This window comes from Halichoerus grypus, chromosome 4 (assembly GCF_964656455.1).
Source record: "Halichoerus grypus chromosome 4, mHalGry1.hap1.1, whole genome shotgun sequence".
Taxonomy (NCBI): domain Eukaryota; kingdom Metazoa; phylum Chordata; class Mammalia; order Carnivora; family Phocidae; genus Halichoerus; species Halichoerus grypus.
The window spans coordinates 11,420,168-11,443,548 of NC_135715.1; the positions used below are offsets into that span (position 1 = coordinate 11,420,168).

Consider the following 23,381-nt stretch of genomic DNA (forward strand, 5'->3'; position numbering starts at 1 on the left):
GAGAAACTGAGGGTTCTAGAGGGGAGGGGGGTGGGGGGACGGGTTAGCCCGGTGATGGGTATTAAAGAGGGCACGTACTGAATGGAGCACTGGGTGTTATACACAAACAATGAATCATGGAACACTACATCAAAAACTAATGATGTAATGTATGGTAATTAACATAACATAATAAAATTTAAAAAAGAAAGAAAAAAAGAATTTGGAATTCTTAAGATGAGGTTTTAAGATTAAAGTATATTTCAGTTATTTGTGTTCTCTTATTAGGTGTTTCTATGGATCGGCCCATTCACTTCTGATTTCAAATCTCAGCATATGCACAAAATGATAATATCAATAAGAATACATGGGGTTTGAATATTGAAGAATACATGGTTTGAAATTCACCTTTTTGGGGTGGTCCAGACTACAGTGGAAGTTCAAATAAACACCTGACTCTTGGTTTCAGCTCACGATTGTGGGGTCGTGAGATCTAGCCCAGGGTAGGGCTCCGTGCTCATTGTGGAGTCTGCTCCAAGAGTCTTTCCCCTCCCTCTCCCTTCCTCTCTGTTCCTCCCCCTGCTCACACGTGCGTGCTCTCTCCCTAAAATAAATAAATAAAAATCTTTTTTAAAAAGTACAAACTGAGGAGAAAAGAGACAAACTGCTTGACACACAGAATTTGGTAAACAAAGCATATAAATTCCGCCTAGCTTTTCTAGGAAATGTTCTATTCTGGATAGCAGTAGATTGTACTTTAAAGACAATTATTTCTATTACTCCTTTTCCAAAACTTTTGGCTTTTCCCAAATCAATCAATAATCAACCAATGTAGCATTTAGTCTGGAAAAAAGAAAAATCCAACTGTCTATTGCAATGTCAATAAAAGAATACCTTAGAACAGTATGGGTCTTGCCATGAGGGGATATATATATATATATATATATATTTTTTTTTTTTTCTTTTTCATTTATTTTGGTAGTAGAAACTGCACTTAGACAATGATGTGTAACTTGCACGTTGGGCGTATTTGAGAAACATCAAAGTAAGAATAGGCAAGGGGCAAAAGTGAAAACAGGCTGCATTTAAAGGTTTTTAATAAACGCTCTTCGCCGCTAGAGCCCAGGCGCTCAGGGGCCGGCGACCGGGGCTCCGACACAGCCAAGCGCAGCCCCAGGCGCAGCCCAAGGGCCACAGCGTTGGTCTTTAACCAAACCCGTCCCCTGCCCTCACCTCTTCCCTCACGGCGGCTCCGCTCCAGTGAAACCTTGTTCTCGGTAAAAAAAAAATCACCTTGTCCTATCAGTTAGGACTCTCTCAAGAAAGGGGCAGAAAACCACCTCCCACAGGCTTAGGCCCAAAGGGACTTGAACGGCTGAAGGGAGTGTTTTCAGGCCAGGGATTTCGCTTCAGGGCTTGCTGGAACCAGGTGCGGACAACGCCCGCAGGGCCGGGTTCTCCACCTCTCAGTCCTAATTTCTCTACAGAGGCTTCATTTCTGGCTCCACGTGGATCCCGGACAGGCTGGGCTACCCAGGTCTGACGGTGGCCGCAGGGCCAGGTTCGCCTCCTCTCACACAAGACCCAGCGAGAAAGAACTCCTGCCCCTTCCTCCCACTAAGTTCCCAGACTGACTCTGATTGGCTAATGTCACGTGTCCAGGCCTGGGCCAATCACTGCGGCCAGAAGAATGCAACTCACTGATTGGTTATCCCTGAATACCTGACTGCAGGGGGGCGGAGAGAGGTGGGGCGGGGCTGGGAATGGAAATCGGGAGCCGTCCTCTGGAAAAGGAAAAATGGATGCTCATTAGCAAATCACAAATGTCTTCTACACCCATTCACATTCTTCCCAGTATTTTCACTCTTGCAGGAGACAAAGCCTTAAAATAAGAGTCTCCACTGGCTCTCTAATCATGGAGTTGCCAGCACTTGGCTGTGGATGGCATTGCTTCCTCCATCCACCAAGCCATCCGGTGGCCACCAGACCACAGGGAAATCAGGCCTCTTCTCCGACATAAGCAAACACATGACATGGCTGCTTCACATGTAATCCTCTAGGAGAAAACCAGGGTGTCGATGTAATTGATAGGCATGTAATTATCACCATTAGTACATGCGGTAGATCTGTACCGGATTATCTACCTCAACACCTAATGTGACTGATACCCATGCGATTAGCTGCCATGAAGACACACCCTCTCCTGCTTCTAATGCAATTACCTTCCTCTGTATAGATGGAATTGGTGCCCACGTGATGACTTGTTCCAGATCCACATGTGATTATGCCTGTGCAATTATCTAACACAATGATATGCCAGTGATTGAAACCCATGTGATTATCTACTAAGATGATACCCATGCAAATGAAAATTGGCAAGTCCTGCAAGCTCTAATAATAACCCTCACCACAAGCCAAAACCAATGGCTAAGACTTAAAGAAAGGTTCTTTAAAAATAAAAAGGCACTTAACCGTGTATATGTGTATGTATGTGGTGTGTATGAGTGTCTATGAGGGAGAGAGATTGAGATTCATCTTTTTGCAGTGTTTAAAACTTAGAATAGGACTATAAAAACGAAAGAAAATAAATGTCTAAGTCATTTTCAGCTCTAGAATTCTTAGATTCTAAGGTCTAATAATAACTGGGGAACTGTTACTGATTTCACAGGAAGTAGCAAAGTATTTACTCCACCACCAATTTGTGTTTTCATTCACAGACTTTGGTTCCCAGTGACTTTTTTGCCTTCGGGTGACCACGTAAGGAAACCAGGAGTAGAAAATTACTGATGTAAATAACCACATACAACTGAAGGTACAGCACTGACATATAAATCAGCAAGGCCCCATTTCCAACTCCAGAGCACGTGCCATTATTACAGACAAGGCCGCACTGAGTTGTTCTTCCCAGCCTCCACTGCTCTTCTTAAAAGGAAACAGTCTAAGTAATAGCATGTTTGGTCATTTATCTTGCTCTTTTTTCCCAATTCGCTCTTCAGACTTTTGAGAAAAGCATGTAATATCCCCATAGAATTTGATGATTTTCTTTGTTATTGTCAAAAAATGCTAATCCATGAAGAGAACCTTTCTGGGTAATGTTAATTCAGCTGCCTGTTTTATAATAGGATTATGTTTTCCAGGATTTAAAAATCCCACTTGTTAGCTACCAAATAGATTTCTACAACAGCTATAAAATCGAATTTAATCCCTATTGGCATTAACAAAATAGCTGAGGTACAATTTATGTCTAACTACACTTAACATCCTACAACCTCCAATAAATATATAACATTTCTTTTGAAGTTATAAAAGGAAACTGTTCAGTGGATAACCAGTCTCGTGGGTCCAATCATGCAATATCTCTAAGGCAGAACAAATGTTGTTTATATACGGTAAGGACTATGGGAAAAATTTACTTAAACGGATTAATCCATGTTTACATGTATTAATGCTCCCTTTTCCTTCAGGCAAATTCAAGTTAAAATGGTCTTCATTTCTCTCATTTAAAAATAGTTATGGGGAAGTCAACTATTCGGTGTGTTAACATTTAAAGAATCTAATTAGGTTCAAATAAATTTCAGAATAGAACACTATAACAAACTTGAGGTAGAGGCTAATATTATATTTCACTTTACAGAGGGGAAGACATTTTTTGGAGGGTGGGCGAAGGTAAGGGAAGGCAAAGGGCCCCCAAAATGATCCTGTGGGACAGTGAGAGTGGTTAGCAGATTCCCTTTTGTCTTTGGCTCTTCATTCCTATATCATCCTCTCTTCAAAAATGGAGTTGAGTTGGCATGAAAGGGCCTTCTGGGAATGCAAAATTCAAGTATGATGAGACAGAGACATATTTCTCCTCCCCCCCCCCCCTCCTCCTTCAGACAGGTGACTCCGGAAGCTTATGGTAGGCCAGATGGGAACAAAGATACGCTGGCAAATATTGTTTCAAGATGAAGGAGAAGAAAACAAGGAAGCTGACATGTAACATATCAAAGAATATTCAGGCACTCGGAAGTTGAACATGAATCTCAGGGCAGTCCAACCTCTTTAAAGATGCAAATTGCAGTCAAACACAGAAAACAGTAGGGTTCTGTTTATCCTTTCACAAAGGGTGCAAACTGCTAATCAGGCTCCATTGCTGGGCTGGCCACTTTGTTTATCAATAAACAGGAAGACAGTTAGACTATAATTTTCCTGCCTAGTACTGGTAGCCAAAAGGAAATGATGGCAGCTTGGTAGTACTGAGTTCCAGTTGCATCAAAACCCAATTATTATTGTAATAATGTATGGGTGTTTGCAAGTCGCACAGGCGCGGTACACATGTCCACAGAATCATGTGAAACATATTGGCAGAGAACGAGCTTGGTGATACACGGACTAAGGGGAGCTGTCAAAATAGGCTGGTCCTCCAAGAGCTCAGCTGTGGAGTGTTGTTTAAAAACACACACACGCTGGAAGAGAGTTAACACGGCAGATATGGAAATCTCCTACATGTTCATGTGACACAATAAAAATATGATTTGACGAAAATCAAAGAACAAATAGGCTTCAAAATGGGAAATTTGGTTGGAATGTGCTGTAATTGCCCCTACAAACTGCTAGCACAGAGTACTCATATACCTTCTAAAAACGGCATTCAGAGTTATTTTCATGTCAACAGGAACTACCTTCCTGAGATACTATAAAACCCCAAATCTCAAATAAAGCACAAGCTCCCAAATCGAACATATAAGAAAGTTCAATAGTACATGTGTTTAGGCATTCAAATTGTCCAAATCATGACCTTAGGGCTTTGTTTGATTTGTCTGTATAGATGCATCGATAAGAGATTAGGATGCATTCCAAACTTCACATAACTCCCAAGATGGGACATGACAAATATAAAATACAAAGAGACTATATTTTCTACAACATCGTGTTCTATTTTTTTTTCAGACTTTAACAAATTTATAGTGCTTCTATTAATGTTGAAATAGTACATGTGTTAATAACAGTTTTTATATTGATCACATGTAACTCATTTATTCATCAAATGTTTGCTGAGTACCTACTATGTACCAAGCCCTTTGGTAAGCTGTGTGGGGGATTCATTGGCACCCTCTTCACCTAGCTGAGTCTACCAGGAAAGCAGATGTGGAACAAGTCATTACATTAAGGTGTAATGACTATTATGATGAAGTAAGTCAGCCACTCTTTTGCTGTGCACCCAACCAGTCTTCACTGCTGTGTCTGGCTCTCCAAAATGCCAAACCACAGCACCTTCCTGGCAACTTGAGATAGGGAACCATAGCTCACTTCTGCTTGGACAAAACTTGAACAAGTGAAAATTCGGTAAGTTCTGGGCGCCTGGGTGGCTCAGTCATTAAGCGTCTGCCTTCGGCTCAGGTCATGATCCCAGTGTCCTGGGATCGAGTCCTACATCGGGCGCCCTGCTCGGCAGGAAGCCTGCTTCTCCCTCCGCCACTCCCCCTGCTGGTGTTCCCTCTCTTGCTGTGTCTCTCTCTGTCAAATAAATAAATAAAATCTTAAAAAAAAAAAAAAAAGAAAATTCGGTAAGTTCTGTATGGCTCTGATAATAACTCTCATTAGCAAGTGTAGTGACCACAAGTGGAGCTCTATGGTGTAGAGCTTCCCCCCTTATTGGTTGTGTGACCTTGGGCAAGTTTGTTAACCTCTCTGTACTCCACTCTCCTTATCTGTCAATGGGAATAACAGCACCTCTTTCATAAAGTTGCTGTGCATATGAAATGAGTGAATTCATGCAAAGCACTTAGAAGTAGTGTTGGCACACAGGAATATTCTAAATGTTCTCTAGTATTGTTCCCACACCAACTTCAGCACCATGGTCAGCTCCAAAGGCTCACTCCAGTTAGGGCAGAGGCCAGAAAAAATGATTGTAGGCCCATCCAAATTCAAAATCCAAGGAGAACCCAAGAAGGAGTTGTGATAATGCCCATACCTGCTCTGACCCTCAGAATTGAAAGCTGATATGTGGAGTATGTCTCCAGGGGAAATGTGGAAAACCCAGTTACACAGCTCCCAGCCCAGGGAGTGGGAGCTCCTGACCAATGGGAGGTCTTAATCTAGTTCTCCCTAACCTTTTCATATCTTGACTCCAAACTTGGGTGCTTCGCACCCACTTCAGGCTCCTTTGCTTTGACAGCCTATTTGGAAGTTCTTCTTGTTCATTGGCTCTACTTTTCTACTCTCCTTCCCCTATGCATCTAGCCATCCGTAGCTCCAAGAAAGAGAGGCTCTTGACACTTGTGCCTTGTACCAGTTGGGCCAGACCATCAGCCTTCTTCTGCTACTATGGAAAGGTGATTAGATAATGTTTAGGAAAGGCTTAGTAGAATAGCCTATTGGGGCTCCATCTGGCTTCATTCTTCTGCCCTGGGAGGCTCCAAGAATTCATGCTTTACTGGAAAAACTTGAGGCATCTTTGGGAAGCCTATTTTCACCTCAGGCCAGCTGCCTGGCTCATCTTTCTCTCGAGGCTTTTCCTCTTCTGACACATATCAAGGAAGGTCTTTTTGGTCTAGTTATCTGGAGCTAATCAATACTTTTACCAAAAATATGTGCTTCTTAGACTAGATCTGGGTGGAAATTTAGGGCACAACTGCTCACTTTTGCAGGTTAATCTATGACCACCGAATGACTCACACAACTGCATCAAATGGGAAAAAGTTGCAAAAACATATTTGAAACAAATGGCATATCTTTATTAGAAAGGCAGGCTATGCCTTCGGTTAGTTCTTGACTTGATATTTGCTCTGACAAGCCACACTTTTCTTTTCCCATTAAAACATTATCTTCCCGGGGCGCCTGTGTGGCTCAGTCCTTAAGCGTCTGCCTTTGGCTCAGGTCATGATCCCAGGGTCCTGGGATTGAGCCCTGCATCTGCTTGGCAGGGAGCCTGCTTCTCCTTCTCCCCTCCTCCTGTTTGTGTTCCCTCTCTCGCTGTGTCTCTCTGTCAAATAAATAAATAAATAAAATCTTAAAACAAAACAAAACAAAACAACAACACCATCTTCCCCAACCTACACAGCAGGTATAGAATAAGAATTAAACTATCATCATTCTGAGAAGCTCTGATGTATTTAAAAATACATGGCAAAAGTGTATTATTTCTTAATCACCTCTCCAGATCAATATGTTAGATTATGCCTTAAAATATACCCACTAATTTATTATTGAAAACATGGGGGGTATTTAATACTTATACATTGTGGCCACTAAAATAGGAAAACTTGAAATATATACCATTCTTTGATACCAAGTATGCCGCACTGCAAAATTTCATGCTGTATCTCCTTCACTTTGGTGGTGGCTATGTGTATTTGGTTCTTTAGTGACAGAGATTTAGCAAACTGAAGCCTCCTGGGCTTATTTTGTAAAAATCACCTGAAGTCCCTTGATAAAAAAGAAGAGATTGTAATTGGTAGCTAAATTTGGAATAGGGCAGTTTAATGATTTTCACTATAGATTCCAAGTTATTTCTTACTTCATTTTGGAGGAAATGACTATAGTTTCCACTTTTATAAAGTTTCAGCTCATTTAAGCTGGGTTCCTTTCTTTCAATCTGAATTTTGAGCTGGAGCTCAAAGATCTGTTCTAGGCTTGGGCTTTCCATAGTCAGGTATACCATGTTATAGACCATACTGTCTTGCTTAATTGGATTCCTGGGAATTGCAGGAAAAGAAATAACTGGCGATTTGAAGCCTGCATTTCTTTGTAAAGAGATTTTGTTGAGCTCATTAAATGGAAATTGCTGACTATTATGACCCTAATAGAGATATTTGAATCCTTGCATTAAAAAGAACCCTGTTTTGAAGAATAAAACAATGAGGGGAGAAAAGGTCAGGGTTTTTGGGGGGGAGGTTAAAGCGATTACTCCACAAAAGGGGAAAGGTTATTTAAGGGTATGAATGGATTGATAAAAGACTGAAAACACTTTACTACTTTTATGAAAACCTGGATAGGTTTTTATATCAGAACCTTTAAGGATCAAAAAGACCTTGCAGAGTTCCTAAGCACAGTTCAGCTTTCCATACTGTTCCAAAAAGACTCACAGATACCCCAATTCCTATTGAAGAAATCTCCCAAGCTCTCAAGTCTTTTAATAAAGGCAAGGCCCCTGGGAGAGGAGCCTTCCATCCCAATTTCACACCCCTATTGAAGAGGAGTTAGCTCCCCACGCCCCTGTATACATTTAATCATTCATTGCATGTCAGTTAGCTTTCTCCCTGTAGGGAGAATACACCTCACTACTCCACTAATTTATTTCAACCAAAGTAACAGCACAGAGGTATTTAAAATTTAGCTAAATGGATTTGTGTGTGCATATGGTAAGTACAAATAGGGGTTTAGTGTCTATATATTGTGTGTGTGTGTGTGTGTATGCACACACCTGTATGTGCAAAAAAAGAAGCCAAATGAGAGAGCACAAATTAGAATACACGTGTTCAGGGTAGAAAAGTACCCTGGATGTCTGGATGTCTGTCTGTATGACAATTAAAGGCACTACAGAGGAACTACTGGATGTCTATCTGTAGGACAATTAAAGGCACTACAGAGGAACTCAAGAGTTAACTGCTTAAAATGATGAGTGTCAGGAAATCATATTCATATTTATCAATTGATAATAAGCCAACGGCCTTGATTGACATTTGGTGTTTCTTTTTTCTTTTCTTTTTTTTTAAGAGTAAGAAGAGAGTGTGTGTGCACGAGTGGGGAGGAGGGGCAGAGGGAGAGAGAGAATCCCAAGCAGGCTCCATGCTCAGCGCCGAGCCCAACTCGGGGCTCAATCCCACGACCCTGAGATCATGATATTTGGTGTTTCTTAATGAGCAACTCACACTCACAAATGCAATGACTCCAGGATTCTGCAGTCTGACAGGTAACAGGGAGCGCTTTCTAAATTACTGTTTGTGAAGAGAACTTAGAAAGTGACTCGCTGTCGGGGATGCAACTGCACTTCCCTTGCCTTCGCAGTGTTGCCTCCAATTGTTATCTCCTTCACAACCACTAACCTTCCTTTAGGCCTCACATATGTACTATATCCAAAGTGGATAGAGGGAGCAGAAGCATCCAAGGAACATGGCTTCATGGAATGATCCTATGGGGGCTTCTGAAGCACAGGCGGTTGCTTAGAAGGCAAATGGCTCCCTCTTGCTTTTTGTGATGGTGGGCAGCTTTGACAAGATGGTCCCCCTGGCAGCCCTAGATCCTCTGCCAAGCAGAGCAAGTGGTGGGGAAGAGAGCTGCTGTTCCAATCCCCACCAACCAGGGGCTTCCTTCAACACTCTGCTGAGGGAAGCTCTGTGACAGTCCTCCTCCTTCTGTTTCCCATAATGAAGAATGTCATTGTAAATGGGTCTTTCCCAGGACCCAGACCACAGCCTAACTCTCCCTTGCTCTAACCATTCTTATGGGGCCCAGGCCCTCACATGCAGATTTGTCTACCTTCCTCTACCATTTTCCTACTCTCTTTTTGCCAAGAAAGTAAATGCAAAGTAAAAATTTATTGCTTAGCTACTCAAGAAAGATAATCTCTTCTCTGGTTTCCTAAGAAAAAAATAAGTAAGATAGTCCTAAGATAGTTGTCTCAAGCCCCCCACTGTTAAGAAATCTGTGAGGGAAGTAGAGAGAGAAAGTGTTTTTTGTTTGTTTGTTTGTCTTTAGAATCTTTCCTTTATTTGTCTACCATTTTAAGAGAAAGGTTAAAAAAATAGCAAAATTGGCAAACTCCATCACATTTAGAACTAAAACCTACCTATGCCAATATATTACCCCATGGGAGTCAAGAATCTAAGGTATGAATCAATACCAGTGAACCTTGGCATTGCAAGGAGACTTGAATTAATGCATCAGACCTTTGGCCAGGAGTATAGTTAAGACAACTGCTCTTTAAGTATTTATCAAACACTCATACAGCGCTTACAGAGGGGATACTGAGGCACAGAGAAGTAGAGTAATTTACCCAAGGGCACACTATTAGGACAAGGTGTTATCAGAGTCCACACACAGGCAGCTTGGCTCCAATATCTGTGTTCTTGACCATCAAATTACTTTCCTCTATGTGAAAGAGACATCTTAAAGAACATACTATCTATTCTCCTAAATTTTCTTTTTTTTTTTTTAAGATGTATTTCTTTATTTGACAGAGAGAGAGACAGCAAGAGAGGGAACACAAGCAAGGGGAATGTGAGAGGGAGAAGCAGGCTTCCTGCTGAGCAGGGAGCCCAATGCGGGGCTGGATCCCAGGACCCTGGGATCGTGACCTGAGCCGAAGGCAGACGCTTAACGACTGAGCCACTCAGGTGCCCCTCTCCTAAATTTTCTAAGCTTTATTCCTTTAAGAATGATACCACTACTTAAAAAAATATTTCTATAGCACTTGAGAGTTTACAAAGTACTTTTCTATTTGAGCCTCACAGCTGGTCCTGTGGTGGGCAGTGCGGGTTTTATTATCACCTATCTCATGGGACACAGAAGGAAACAGAGGCTCTTGAGATTATAGACTCAAGTTTCCTGGCTAGATAGTGTTAAAATTGGGAAATTTAAATAGGCTTTCTGTTGTCAAGTCCTCTACCTCTTCCACTGAACTGGGTTCCTGGTATCAAATCAAGGTGCCCACAAGTGACATCCCAGGTCTTATTATCTTAGGTTCCCATAGAAAAGCCTTCCTTGAATTATAATTCAGAGTTCTTCCTTTGGCTTCCCAAAGGGTAAGTGTAAGACCCCTCATGACTATAAACTCCTAACACATCCCCACTACTTATAAATCAAATTAGAAAAAAAATGATATTATGTTCATGTAAGTTGCTTTTGTCCTTCAGAAGGAAAATTACTCTCAGGAACTATTACAGGAGATCAGAAGACACAAGGAGACATTTCTCCAAGATGAAACATAAAATACTGGATGCTTCTGAACATATTTAGAAGAGATTTAGATAATCAGTGAAGAGGTAAGTTTTGACCTAGTGATAACTGAATATAAAACAAAGTCAGGAAAAAAAAATAATTATGAACTCCAAGGGAAACAACAGGTTGGCAGGAAAAAAAAAGTAATCAGCTTATTACTACATAGTTACACTCTAGATAGTTTTTCCCCTGAATACTAATTTTATCAAAGTTATATAAAATTTTATTGGATGATTGAGGGATAAGGAAATTCACAAATAGTAGTGAGGGTGGTGATGGGGTAAATCCCATAGCAAGGAGTCAATATCATACCTGAAATTGAAAAAATAATTCAAGAAGTATATCACTTAGAGATAGGGGAGTTATTGCCACAAGAGTAAGCTAGAAGAGATAAAAGGGACTGTGTCTGGAGGGGAGAAATGGAATGATGTTTAGGGGCTGTTTTATCTCATAAATATTTGACTCTTTATGTATAAAAATGAATTTTAGACTATTCTTTTTAAGTTTATAATTTAAAAAAATTTTTTAAAGGATAGGTACTTTACTTTGGCAATATGGCAAACCACATTCTCTAAAGGGCCATCCAACCATAAAATGGATACATTTCAACACAAGTACTTTTTATTGCATTGCTAGGCTCATAAGAACGTAAGGGAATTTTCCAGAGGCCAACATAAAAAAACAACAACATAAAATGGGAGTTAACTTCTGATTTATGAAGGGTCAGAAAAATAAGAAAGCTTGGAACTAAATACCTGTATCAGACTTGGAATCTGGATCCTAAATCTGAGATTACTGCAAAGTTGGGGGAGAACAAACTGAGACTCCAAATTAGTAATATCCCTGACTCCCAGCAGAAGCAAACACAAATTCTTGGAGAAAAACTTTCCCATTCTAGGCCTTTGGGATTCCCAAGAACTAATTCTAATCAATATGGGTTCATACCATGAGTATGAGTCAGTGAACAACAAAAAGTGATTTAAAAGCAAAGATAATTGAAATTGGCCATGCCTGGCTGGCTCAGCTGGTAGAGTATCCGACTCTTGATCTCAGGATCATGAGTTCAAGCCCCACATTGGGCATGGAGCCTACTTAAAAAAAAAAAAAAGGAAGAAAAAAGAAAAAGAAATAATTGAAATTGTCAGATTCAGAACTGACCAAGTAGATATGAAAAAAGTCAAACAGAACTTCTAGATATGAAAAATATAACACTTAAAATAAAAATCTCAGAGGATGGGTGAAACAGATTAAATACAACTGAAGAGGATGAAAAAAGTGTTGGCCAGATATGAAAAACTAACCAGCAGTGTAGCACAGACAGACAAGAAGACAGAAAATAGGAAAAGATACTAAGAGGGGTGCCTGGGTGGCTTGGTTGTTTAAGCGACTGCCTTTGGCTCAGGTCATGATCCTGGGGTCCTGGGATCGAGCCCCGCATTGGGCTCCTTGCTCAGCAGGGAACCTGCTTCTCCCTCTCCCTCTACCTGCTACTCCACCTGCTTGTGCTCTCTCTCTCTGTGTCAAATAAATAAATAAATAAATCCTAAAAAAAACCAAAAGTACTAAGAGACAGGAAGGATAGAATGAAAAGCTCCTACATAGGTCTACTTGGCATCTCTGAAGGAAAGAATAGAGAGAATGGAATAGAAGCAATATCTGAATTACTAATGGTAGAAATTTTATAGAACTGATAAAAGACATGAATCCACAAATAAAGGAAAAGCATCTTGTCCTAAGTAAAGGAAGGAAAAGGAGAGAGAAGGGAAGGGGGAATAAGCCAACATCAAATCAATATTTTCTTAAGATTTTATTTATTTATTTATCTATTTGAGAGACAGCCTGTGTGAGTGGGGTGGGGTGGGGAGAGGCAAAGGGGGAAGGAGAAAGAGAATAGCAAGCAGACTCCCCGCTGAGTTTGGAGCCTGACACAGGGCTCAATCTCATGACCTGAGGCAAAACCAAGAGTCAGATGCTTAACCAACTGAGCCCCAAGGTGCCCCAACACTTAGTTAATATTTTAGTGAAAGTTCAGTACACCAAAGACAAGAAGATCTTAAAAGCAGCCAAAGAAGAAAAGGCAACCTTGTTTGTAGACTGACAACAGAGTTCCCAATAGCAATAACAGAAACCAGAAGACAATGAAATAATATCTTCAAAGTTCTGAGAGAAAATAACTGTCAGTCCAGATTTCTCTACCTAGCCAAACAATGAAGACATTTTCAAACAAATAAAAACTGTGAGTTTACCATCAACAAAATTTTGCTATAGGGGAAACTCTGAAGGAGGCACATCAGGAGAAAGAAAGATGACCCCAGAGAGAAGGTCTGAGATGTAAAAGAGGAAATAATGAGCAAGTTAAAGAAGTGATAAAATACGTAGCTTAATCTAAATAAATATTGTATATATAAAGTAATGTAATGATAGCAATAATACAAAATTTGTGAGATTAAAAAGAGATATTGAAATACTAGGCAAAAATAACATCAATTACAAGGGAGAGGATTGGATTTAAAGTTTCATAAAATTCTTGTGTTGTCCAGGAAGAAGGTGCAGGTTAATTTTAGGCTTTGTTAAATATACTTGTAAAATTTCAGAGTTACCAATAAAAGTTAGAAATACAGTCATAACTTCTAAACTAAGAGAGGAAAACATGGACTAAGAAAACAAAACAAAAAAGTCAAATAATCTTTAAAAGGCAGGAAAGATGAGAAAAAAAAAACCATAGAAAGATGAGAAAAATAGGGCAAAAAATAATAATATATATTTAAATCTAAATTTATCAGTAATTACATTAAAAGTAAGTGGAGGGGTGCCTGGCTGTCTCAGTTGGTGGAGCATGCGACTCTTGATCTTGGGGTAATGACTTCAAGCCCCACACTGGGTGTAGAGATTACTTAAACATAAAAATAAAAATAAAAAGTAAGTGGATTAATGTTCCAGTCAGAAGACAGAGATTGTCTACATAGGTATAAAAATTTTAAAAACAATAGGATACATATTTGAAACAAAGATATGGGAAAGGTGAAAGCAAAGGCTAAAAACAATATACTGGGCAGGTGCTAACCAAAAGGAAGCTGGTGTATTCATATCAGACCACAGAAACTTTAAAGCAAGAACATTTTAGTGCCTAATAATAAATGATTCAATATACAAGGAGGATATAATAATTCTGAATTTGTAGATACCCAATAACATAGGCTCAAACTACCAGCAGCAAAAATTGATAGAACTATAGGGGGAAATTGGCAAATTATCCACTGGAGGCTAAACTTCAACTAGCCTCTCAATTACTGATATATCAAGCATATAAAAATCAGTGAAGATTTGGGTATTTGAATAATATAATTAACAAGTTTGGTCCAATGGAAAAATATACAGAACTCTGGTCTAGTAAACAGAAACTACACATTCTTCTTAAGCACATATGAAACATTTGCAAAGATGGCTCACGTAAAGCAGAACTCAACACATTTCTAAAAATCAGCATTATTCAGATTACATTCTCTAACCATCGTTCAACCAAGCTAGAGGTCAGCAATAAAAGAATAAATAAGAAATCTCTCATATGCTTGAAAATTTAAAAATTCTAAGTCCCTACTACTCAAACTGTGGTCTGTGGACCATTGTTGGTCCACAAACTCTGACCATGACCATGACAATAGGAGGTACATAAGAAAGGTGGGTATAAATTTAGAAACTTCTATAGTACTTGACATTGTTTTGACACCCAAGCAGCATTTAATTTTTCTAGCAATTCTTTTTTTTTTTTTTTTGTATTTTATAAAAGTATCAGTCAACAATAGATTAGAAATGTTTAAAAAACAAAAGAAATTAACAACAAATAAAAATAACCAAATTGGTTCTTTACCCCAGAGAGTTTGGGACGTACCCTTTAGTAGCTCCTGGCTCAAGCAAGAGATCAAAATGGGAATTAAAAAATACTTAGAAGCAGGGCACCTGGGTGGCTCAGTCAGTTAAGCATCCGACTTGTGATTTTGACTCAGGTCATGATCTCATGGATTGTGAGATGGAGCTGCCCCCTACCCTCTTCGTCAGGCTCCTTACTCAGCAGAGAGTCTGGCTGGGATTCTCTCTCTCCCTCTCCCGATGCCCTTCCCCCAATTCATGCATGCACGCACTCGCTCTGTCTCTCAAATAAATAAATAAATCTTAAGAAAAAAAATACTTAGAACCAAATGAGAATAAAAAATACATGTTCTTATAGACCTATCTGCTTAGATTATAATTTTTTACTTTTTCCCTGTCTCATCACCAGCCTTTGAGTCCTCCACATTGGGGACCATGCAAGCATCTGTTTTTCCCTCCTTCTTGCCACAGTGCCTGGTTGAGTAGATACTCAATATTTATTTAGATACTGAGTGCCTAAATTTACACATTTAAGCTTAAATATTAAATACATTTAAATATTTACTTAAATTTTACTCAACTAAAATAGCAGCCCTGGAATCCTGTCTCTATTTATTCCATTCCTACCTTCTTGGCCTCACCCAAGTATCATGAGATTCACCAGAAATCTGTGCCTTACTTGGCTTATTTTCACTGTATCCCAGCAAGCAGTGGCTTATGTAGTCCTGTATCTACTCATGCATTTAACAACGAAAAGAAAAAGATAAGAGGGGAGTGGATTCAGTCTTTTTCTCATCCATACTTGGGAAGGTGAGCTGGTGGTGCCATCCTTGACATGAAGGAGCTACTTAAATACAAATTGGATTAGCAGGACAGGATTAGAGGCTGCTGGAAGGTATTACACACTTATAAACTGCTCTGTGGAAACTGCTATTGTTTTCATTACAAGCCCATACTCCACAGTGTCAATCAAATGAAATATTGAATTAGTCTACTAATAAAAAAGAAATAAAATGAGATACAAAATGAAGCAACTTAAGTTTTAATAGTACCAAGGAAGTTGATTAGACAATAACGGTTCAGTTTAGCAAAACTATAATTAGAACATCTGAAATGAAAAAAAGAGAACATCTGAAATGAGTTTTAATATGGATTTCTTCTTAAGAAATAAACTCCTTAAAAATGGTCTCTACTCCATTTTGTTCATCAAGAAGACTAATAATTCAACAAGAAATATGATGAAAAGGTGACTTCAACAAAGAAAAAAAGAATATATGTGCAATATGTGAGAAGTTTCAGATGTATCTGGACATTTCAGATGAATTGAAGTCCCTAGGTCTAAATAGATTACAATCCCAGGACACTAAAAGAATCTGCAGAGGTGAACACAGAGCTCCCATCAGTAATCTTTGAGAAACCATGGAGTACACAAAGGTGACAAAAGATAAAGAGAAGCCAAGGTACAAACTTGCCAAGAAAGGGGGAAATGTTTAATTATGGGATTATGTAGACAGGTGAACTTGACTGAGGCTGATTCCTGGCAAAAATTCTAGGAGCTTCAAATCTTGGTTCTATATTTAATGGCACTGTGACCTTGGACACATCTCAAAACTGCTGTGAGTATTAAATGAGATAATATATAAAAAGCATTTAATACAGCACCTCCTACATAGAAAACTCTTGGTAAATGGTAGCTGTTACTATTTTCCTTTTTTTAAAAATTTATTTATTTTATTTATTTATTTTTTTTAAAGATTTTATTTACTTGACAGAGAGAGGCACAGCGAGAGAGGGAACACAAGCAGGGGGAGTGGGAGAGGGAGAAGCAGGCTTCCCGCCGAGCAGGGAGCTTGATGCGGGGCTCGATCCCAGGACCCTGGGATCATGACCTGAGCCAAAGGCAGACGCTTAACGATGAGCCACCCAGGTGCCCCCTGTTACTATTTTTCTATCTCCAGCACTTCAAAATGAAGATGTTAATAACTAGGTACTGATATGGGTTCTACAAGATCAAGTCTCATCTGCTTAACCTCGTTTTTCTAGCCAGGTGTAAGTGCAGGGGGAGAAGGTATTTCTAGGCAGGTAAATTGGGATGGTATCTTTATTTTGAAATGGAATTAGAAAAAATCTGTTGTAATATCCTTATGAAAAGATTGGATTTTAGGAGCATCAGGTGACTGAATAACCATACTCACAGTATTGATTCACAAAATTGACCTCTCCATGCCTCAGCTTCTATCTGTAGAAACAGTGTAATAGTAGTACCTCACTGGGTTGTTATGCAAATTAAAGCCCTTAGAACAGTGCCTGGCATTTAGTCAGCACTATACAAATATAACATGAACAGAAGCTTCTAGTTGCATGCTTGTGCAGTACTTGGCTCCAACCTCTTCAACATTTCCATCAGAAACTTGTTAAATTTTCATATGATATGCTGGCCAAATTCTCAAATGCTATAAATGATGAATGATGAAATCAAAATCCAGAAAGACCTTGATAGGTAAGGGCTATGAAATAAAATTTATGAGATAAAATTAAGTCCTGGATAGAGATTTTAAGAAAAATTTTTTTACAGGCCCAGCAATTAATGGAAAGTTTAACTACATTAAGAGAACTGGAGTGTCCTGATGAAGACACTGTCTGGATATAAATACAAAGATGGCAGGCACAGCTGGCCCATCATGAATTCTTCCTTCCCCTTCCCTTCCTTAGCTTCCTCGTAAGTAGAGACTCTGGGTAGAAGGATGAGCTTGAGAACACAGGTGAGCAGTAAGGAAATGTGAGGCGAGAATGGACCATATTTCCAACTTATCTGGGTGGCAGGAAACATCGTCTGGTGGATATGGGAAGATAGCCTCAAGATTTGTGAAGAAATATAATTAGAAGTTTATCAGGGTACCTAATGGCTCACTGTGCTACATGCTAAAATAAATTCCCCTCTAATCATGATTACTACAGGATTTATCTAATCTATTTCCTATAGGAAATCAAGCTACTCCCAGGCATTTTATCAAACTTTTTCCTCATAATAATCCCTGTCCCTGACAAAAGAAGATTTTGTCATCCCACAGTATAGATAAGAAATTGAGGCAAAGAAGTAAAGTGAATTGCCCTGGGTTACAAAGAACTGAAATTACAATTTAGAATCTAATCTTAGAGTGCACTACATGAGTTTTGGAAGGGAGCATACTGGAAGCACATTATATCCTTCAAGAAAAGGCCTATTTACCTTAATCTCTGGGAAAAAGAAGATTAATTGTATTTTCCTTGGGGCATGCCAAAGATTTCGAGGAGACGCTTTAGATTCCACATGCTTATTCTAATCCTTTCCCAAATACTTGGAAAGTCTTGATTTGACCATTAGGAAGATGCTGGAATTTAACTTTTTCTTTTTTAATTAAGGCAAATATTTGTTTGCTAGACTCTCCAAGGAAGAATTAATCAAGAAAGCTGTATAGTACAGCCATGCTATTTCAGATCACTTAAGAGAAGAAAGTGTCCAGATGGGCATAAATCCACATGGTCAGCTCCCTCTGTCCCCCAGCCCTACAATCTATTCCCAGACAACCTCACTGTCTAGGTACTAGATAGAGAAAGATCCAGTAAAAACATGTTTTTAACTTAACAAAATTCCATGTAAACATAAATTATTGTTATAATGATTTACACCTAATTACTGAACAAATACATCTTCATTATAAAAACCTGGAAAATGAAGTTAACCAAACCAAATGAAACAAAAAGCACCCATTATGCCACCACCCAGAAAGAACCTCTTGTACCTGTTTGCAATGGGATATTTTTTAAGGCTCAGTTCTCTGGTCAGGCCATGAGGAAATCAGCCAAAAGCTGCAACCCTAAAGTTCTGCAGCTAGTTTCCCTTAAACTAAGTAGTAAAAATGGTGACTTATTTGTAGAAGTCTATCTTTTATTTTCTTGGCACTTGTTCGAAGAGATAAGGCCATTTCTCTATATTAAAAAGAAATAAATTCCTGGGGCGCCTGGGTGGCTCAGTCAGTTGAGCGTCTGACTCTTGGTTTCAGCTCAGGTCTTGATCTCAGGGTCATGAGTTGAAGCCCTGCATTGGGCTCCAGCATGGAGCCTACTTAAAAAAAGAAATAAATTCCTAGTTGCATCTTACTGGTCTAAAAAATTTACACCACAATTCTCGGATTAACTCATTTACCCAAACTGGTAAATTGCACAGCCAAAATGGATTGAGTGTCTATCTCTTTATTAATACATACACGTAGTCACATATACTGAAGGTCATGATTTTAAGTATATTTTTGTTGGGTTCTTCCTTTCTCTTGGAGAAAAGAGACACACACATTCAGAACCCGTAGGAAGGCTGGGTCAAAAATACATCAGTAATCAGTAAAAGGTGACTATGGTGGAGTCTTTTCAACTAGTGAGCAATGTTACCAAGACAGCACCAAATATCAATCCATTTCTTTTTCCCATCCTAAGGAAAAATCATGCTATTACCTTTTTGTTCATAGCCACACCATCCTCGCAGTCGAGCACTGCACAATCTACATTCAGGGAGGGAATCTTCTTTATTTTCTTTTCATCATTTCCAGGTACATAGAGAACTGCCCTCCGGGGAATGTACCTGTGATTGGATGAGGAACTATATCCAAGCCTGGGCACATCAGCTGCCAGAAATGGTTTCCTGCAGGAGACATAATTGGGGTTAGTCTAGAATAGAATCTATTTATAAATTTTTGAAAAACCTTATTTTAATGCAAAATTAAAATAGAAAACATGATAATCTATTTTAATTTCAGCAGATCACAATCACATATAACTACTAGAAAAACAACAATAACAGAAATAACCAAGAAACAAAATGTCATTTTGGCTGAAGTTTAAAAAAATATATAGCACTGTTTATTGAGACGACCTTCAGACAAAAGAAGGAGTGTGTACCTATTTCATCTTGGAAAAACACTTCCAGTATTAATATATTATCCAGATAGTATCTATGGACAAAAAGAAAAGAAATTTATATCCAGAAGGTCCTAAATAACTATCTACAATTATATGAAAATAGAAGCAGAAAATAAACAACTTATGTAAGCATTAGTCTATGGCCCTCTCCCTGCCAATGAGTCTCAAGTAGGCAAATAAGTGATTCAAATTCAATTTTATCAACAGACAAGGATGGGTGGCTACTTTGTTAAGTGAGCAGAAAGAATACGAATGGGAAAAGATCACTACTAGCTCTGGAATCATGGGCAACTTCATTACCGAAAACTTCAGATCCCTCATCGATAAAAATAATACTAATTTTGCAGGTTGTTGAGAGGATTCAGTAAAAGAAAAGAAGGCACATGAAGTGCTCAGTGAGAGCCTGGCAGATGCGGTGGTTGGTGTACCAGGAGTACAGACTGCCGTTATTAGTGGAGAAACTAGCTGTCAATAGCCCCTGCCTTTTTCTGACCCCTGCTCTCTCTTTCCATTCCCTCCTGGACTCAGCTTAGCCTCCTGTGGAAGTAAGAGGAGTTGGTCAGAAGCTTGTTTGGCTCATTACAGCCCTTGCTCCTAACCTGGTCCATAATTTGGTGCTGGGAAAACTACGGTTTAGCCCATAATACATGGTAAAGGAGGGTGAGATCAGGACCAGCTACATAATTTGTGGGCCCAGAGTAAAATGAACATATAGACCCCTGTTCAAAATTTATTAGGAATTTAAAAATGGTGACAGAAGAACATCAAACCAAGCACCAGACCCTTCTAAGCACAGAGCCTTATTTGCACAAAAGGACCTGACATGTGCAAATAAGAAAAAGGGGAAGTCTGCTTGGGATTCTCTCTCTCCCAATCCCTCTGCCCCTCCTGCACGCCCTCTCTCTCTCTCTAAGTAAAATCTTAAAAAAAGTATACATGTTATATAAGACATTTTAATATAAAATATATTATGAAAAAATATATATTATGACCAGCTAATTGAAGAATAACTGAAATATCTGTCATTGTTTTGCATTGACTGAAAATATCTGGTTTATCTTTAAAAAGGAAGAAAATACAATGATTAACAGCAACAATCACATTTTACTTATTCACACTGGAAACCAAAATTTGCAACATACTCATTTCCTTAAAATTGGTAAAAATGCAATTAAAAGAGATGAAATCTTATTTACCAGGAAATGCTTGGGGTAATTACTTTTCATCAGAATTTGTTGTAACTGCACATGTAAAACCCAAAGAGAGGATTGAGAACAGCTCTAGTGGAAAGACCTTACTATACCTCTCACTTCACCTGACAGAGTAAATGTCTGGACATCTCTGTTCACTGGCATCTGACCTTCACTTCATGAAAACTGAGATTTCCTCCATGTGAAATAGCTTCTGACCACCATTTTGGATCCAGCCACTGTGGTCTCCAAGCTACACTATTTGAATCTCAAGCCTGAGCTCCCAGACATAGCTCATGTTGTAAATTATACCACCCTGATATGCTAAGCACTAGAGTAAATCATTCCTAGCACATTTATATGAAGTATAATTTTAAGACAGATGATCACTTTAAAAAAATCTGCCACTGTTAATAATGTTTCTGGTTTCCCAGTCTTCTACAATCATTAAAACACTACTTTGCTCATATCTTCCCCTGCTCAAAATCTGTCAACAGCTCACTACCTATAGGATTAAGTTCACTCTCAGCTGATATTCCTTTTCTCAATTTATATCCCATTATTCCCACTCAGTAAGTATCTACCTTAGGAAACTTAGATTTTGACCATCTCTACTACATGCCACAGTCATTGTTTCCAGAGTACCTTTGCTTCTGCTGTGCTTCTGATGGAAAAGTCTTCCCTCTCAGTTTACTTAAACATTATGGATCCTTCAAGTTCAGTTCAAGTTCCACCTGAATCTTGAGACTTTCTTGACTATTCTTTAAATTTGCTCTTTAAACTCTTATAGCATTTACTACTCCCAACCAAACCAGAACCAGCCAAGAACTGCTACCAAGGATAAAGTTCTGCTATCAAGGCTAAAGTTAATCAAGGTGGCAGAAGCGTTCTGGAAAGGCAACTGATGACACAAATCAAAAGACTTAAAATGTTTCCTACTTTTTGACCCAGTAATTTCAAGTTATTTGACAAAATTCCTTTTGGGAATTGTTATAGACTGAATGTTTGTGTCTTCCTAAAATTTATATGTTGAAACATAATCCCCAGTGTATCTGGAGGTGGGCACTTTGCGAGGTGATTAAGTCTTGAGGAGTGTGCCCTTAGAAAAAAGGCCTCAGAGAGCTCCCTGCCCCCTTATGCCATGTGAGGACATGGTGAAAAGACTGACATCTACAACCAGAAAGTGAGTCCTCATCAGACACCAAATCTGTCGGAGCCTTGATCTTAGACTTCCCAGCCTCCAGAACTGTGAGAAATAAATTTCTGTTGTTTACAGGTCACCCAGTCTATGGTATTCTGCTATAGCAGCTGAAACAAACTAATAGACAGGAATCTATCTTAAGAAAATAATTGGAAATAAGACTAGATATGTATAATATTAAGAAACTGAAAACAACTTTCAGGGGTCCAATGGTAGGATGAATTATAGCATATTCAAGGAATATGATGATATTGTTAAGAATTATGTTTATAAGTATATTTAATGTTAAGATAATTACTGTTATTTTTAAACAGAGGATATAACATTATATATGCAATACACTTCAACTTTGTAAAAAATGCAAGGGAAAATACATGAAAGGAAATACACCAAAATGTTATTAAGGATGCCCCTGAACTGTAGAATTTGGTATTAAGATTTTTCTGCTTCTGCACTTTTTCCTATTTTGCATATTTACTAGAAAAAGCATCACTCTTTTTAAAAAAAAAATCCTTTTTTTAAAGTTTTATTTATTTAAGTAATCTTTACACCCAATGTGGGGCTCAGACTCACAACCCTGAGATCAAGAGTCACATGCTCTTCTGGCTGAGCCAGCCAGGAGCTCCTTAAAAAGAGTTTCTTTTATAACTGGCTTAAAACAAGTCAATAAAACCATTCAAAAGGTCTCAAATGGCAGCATAACATAGTAGAAAGTATTAAGATGGACTATATGCAATTTGGGATATCTGACCATTTTTGACCTACGAAAATGGTAATTTTATATGGTTCAACCCAATACCATGATTGGCATTCAGAAGATGGGATGAGAAGCAAGCTGCCATGTCATTCTAAGTGTTAATTTCCTCTTCGGTGAGAAGCAACATATAGCCACCTCATACAGGGGAGAGTTACCAAAAGCAGTAAAGCACATGCACTTAGTTACTATGATTATCTGAAACTTGTCCTCCCATCTGTGATACTAATCAGCACAGCCTTACATCAGGAATCTTGTCTCCAGCACCCTCAACTAGATCTTGAGCCCTCTGAGGGAGGGGAAGGCCTATGTCTCCATACTGCTCAGCACAGGGCCTCATACATAAGAGGTACAGAATTCCTGTTACCTTATCACCTAAAAAAGCCAGCAATGCAGAGGTGGGTAAAAAGGACGGATCTGCAACCACCTTGTCCTTATTCTTCTTGTGAAGAGTCAAGTTTAGTGGTGACTATAGGCAGGAGGTCATTTTTATTCCCTCTCTCCTTTGCCATCCTGG

General features: G+C 38.9%; 1 protein-coding gene across 5 annotated transcripts in view; it reads right to left on the minus strand.

The window, feature by feature from the left end:
- The window catches only part of CLYBL (citramalyl-CoA lyase), a 250,806-nt gene that overhangs the window by 91,931 nt on the left and 135,494 nt on the right, over positions 1 to 23,381 (minus strand). For all 5 annotated transcript variants that reach the window (XM_078070130.1, XM_078070131.1, XM_078070135.1 and 2 more), the window contains exon 2: positions 19,255 to 19,441. In XM_078070130.1, the coding sequence (XP_077926256.1) occupies positions 19,255 to 19,441 (187 nt within the window). The remainder of the gene's footprint in view (positions 1 to 19,254; positions 19,442 to 23,381) is intronic.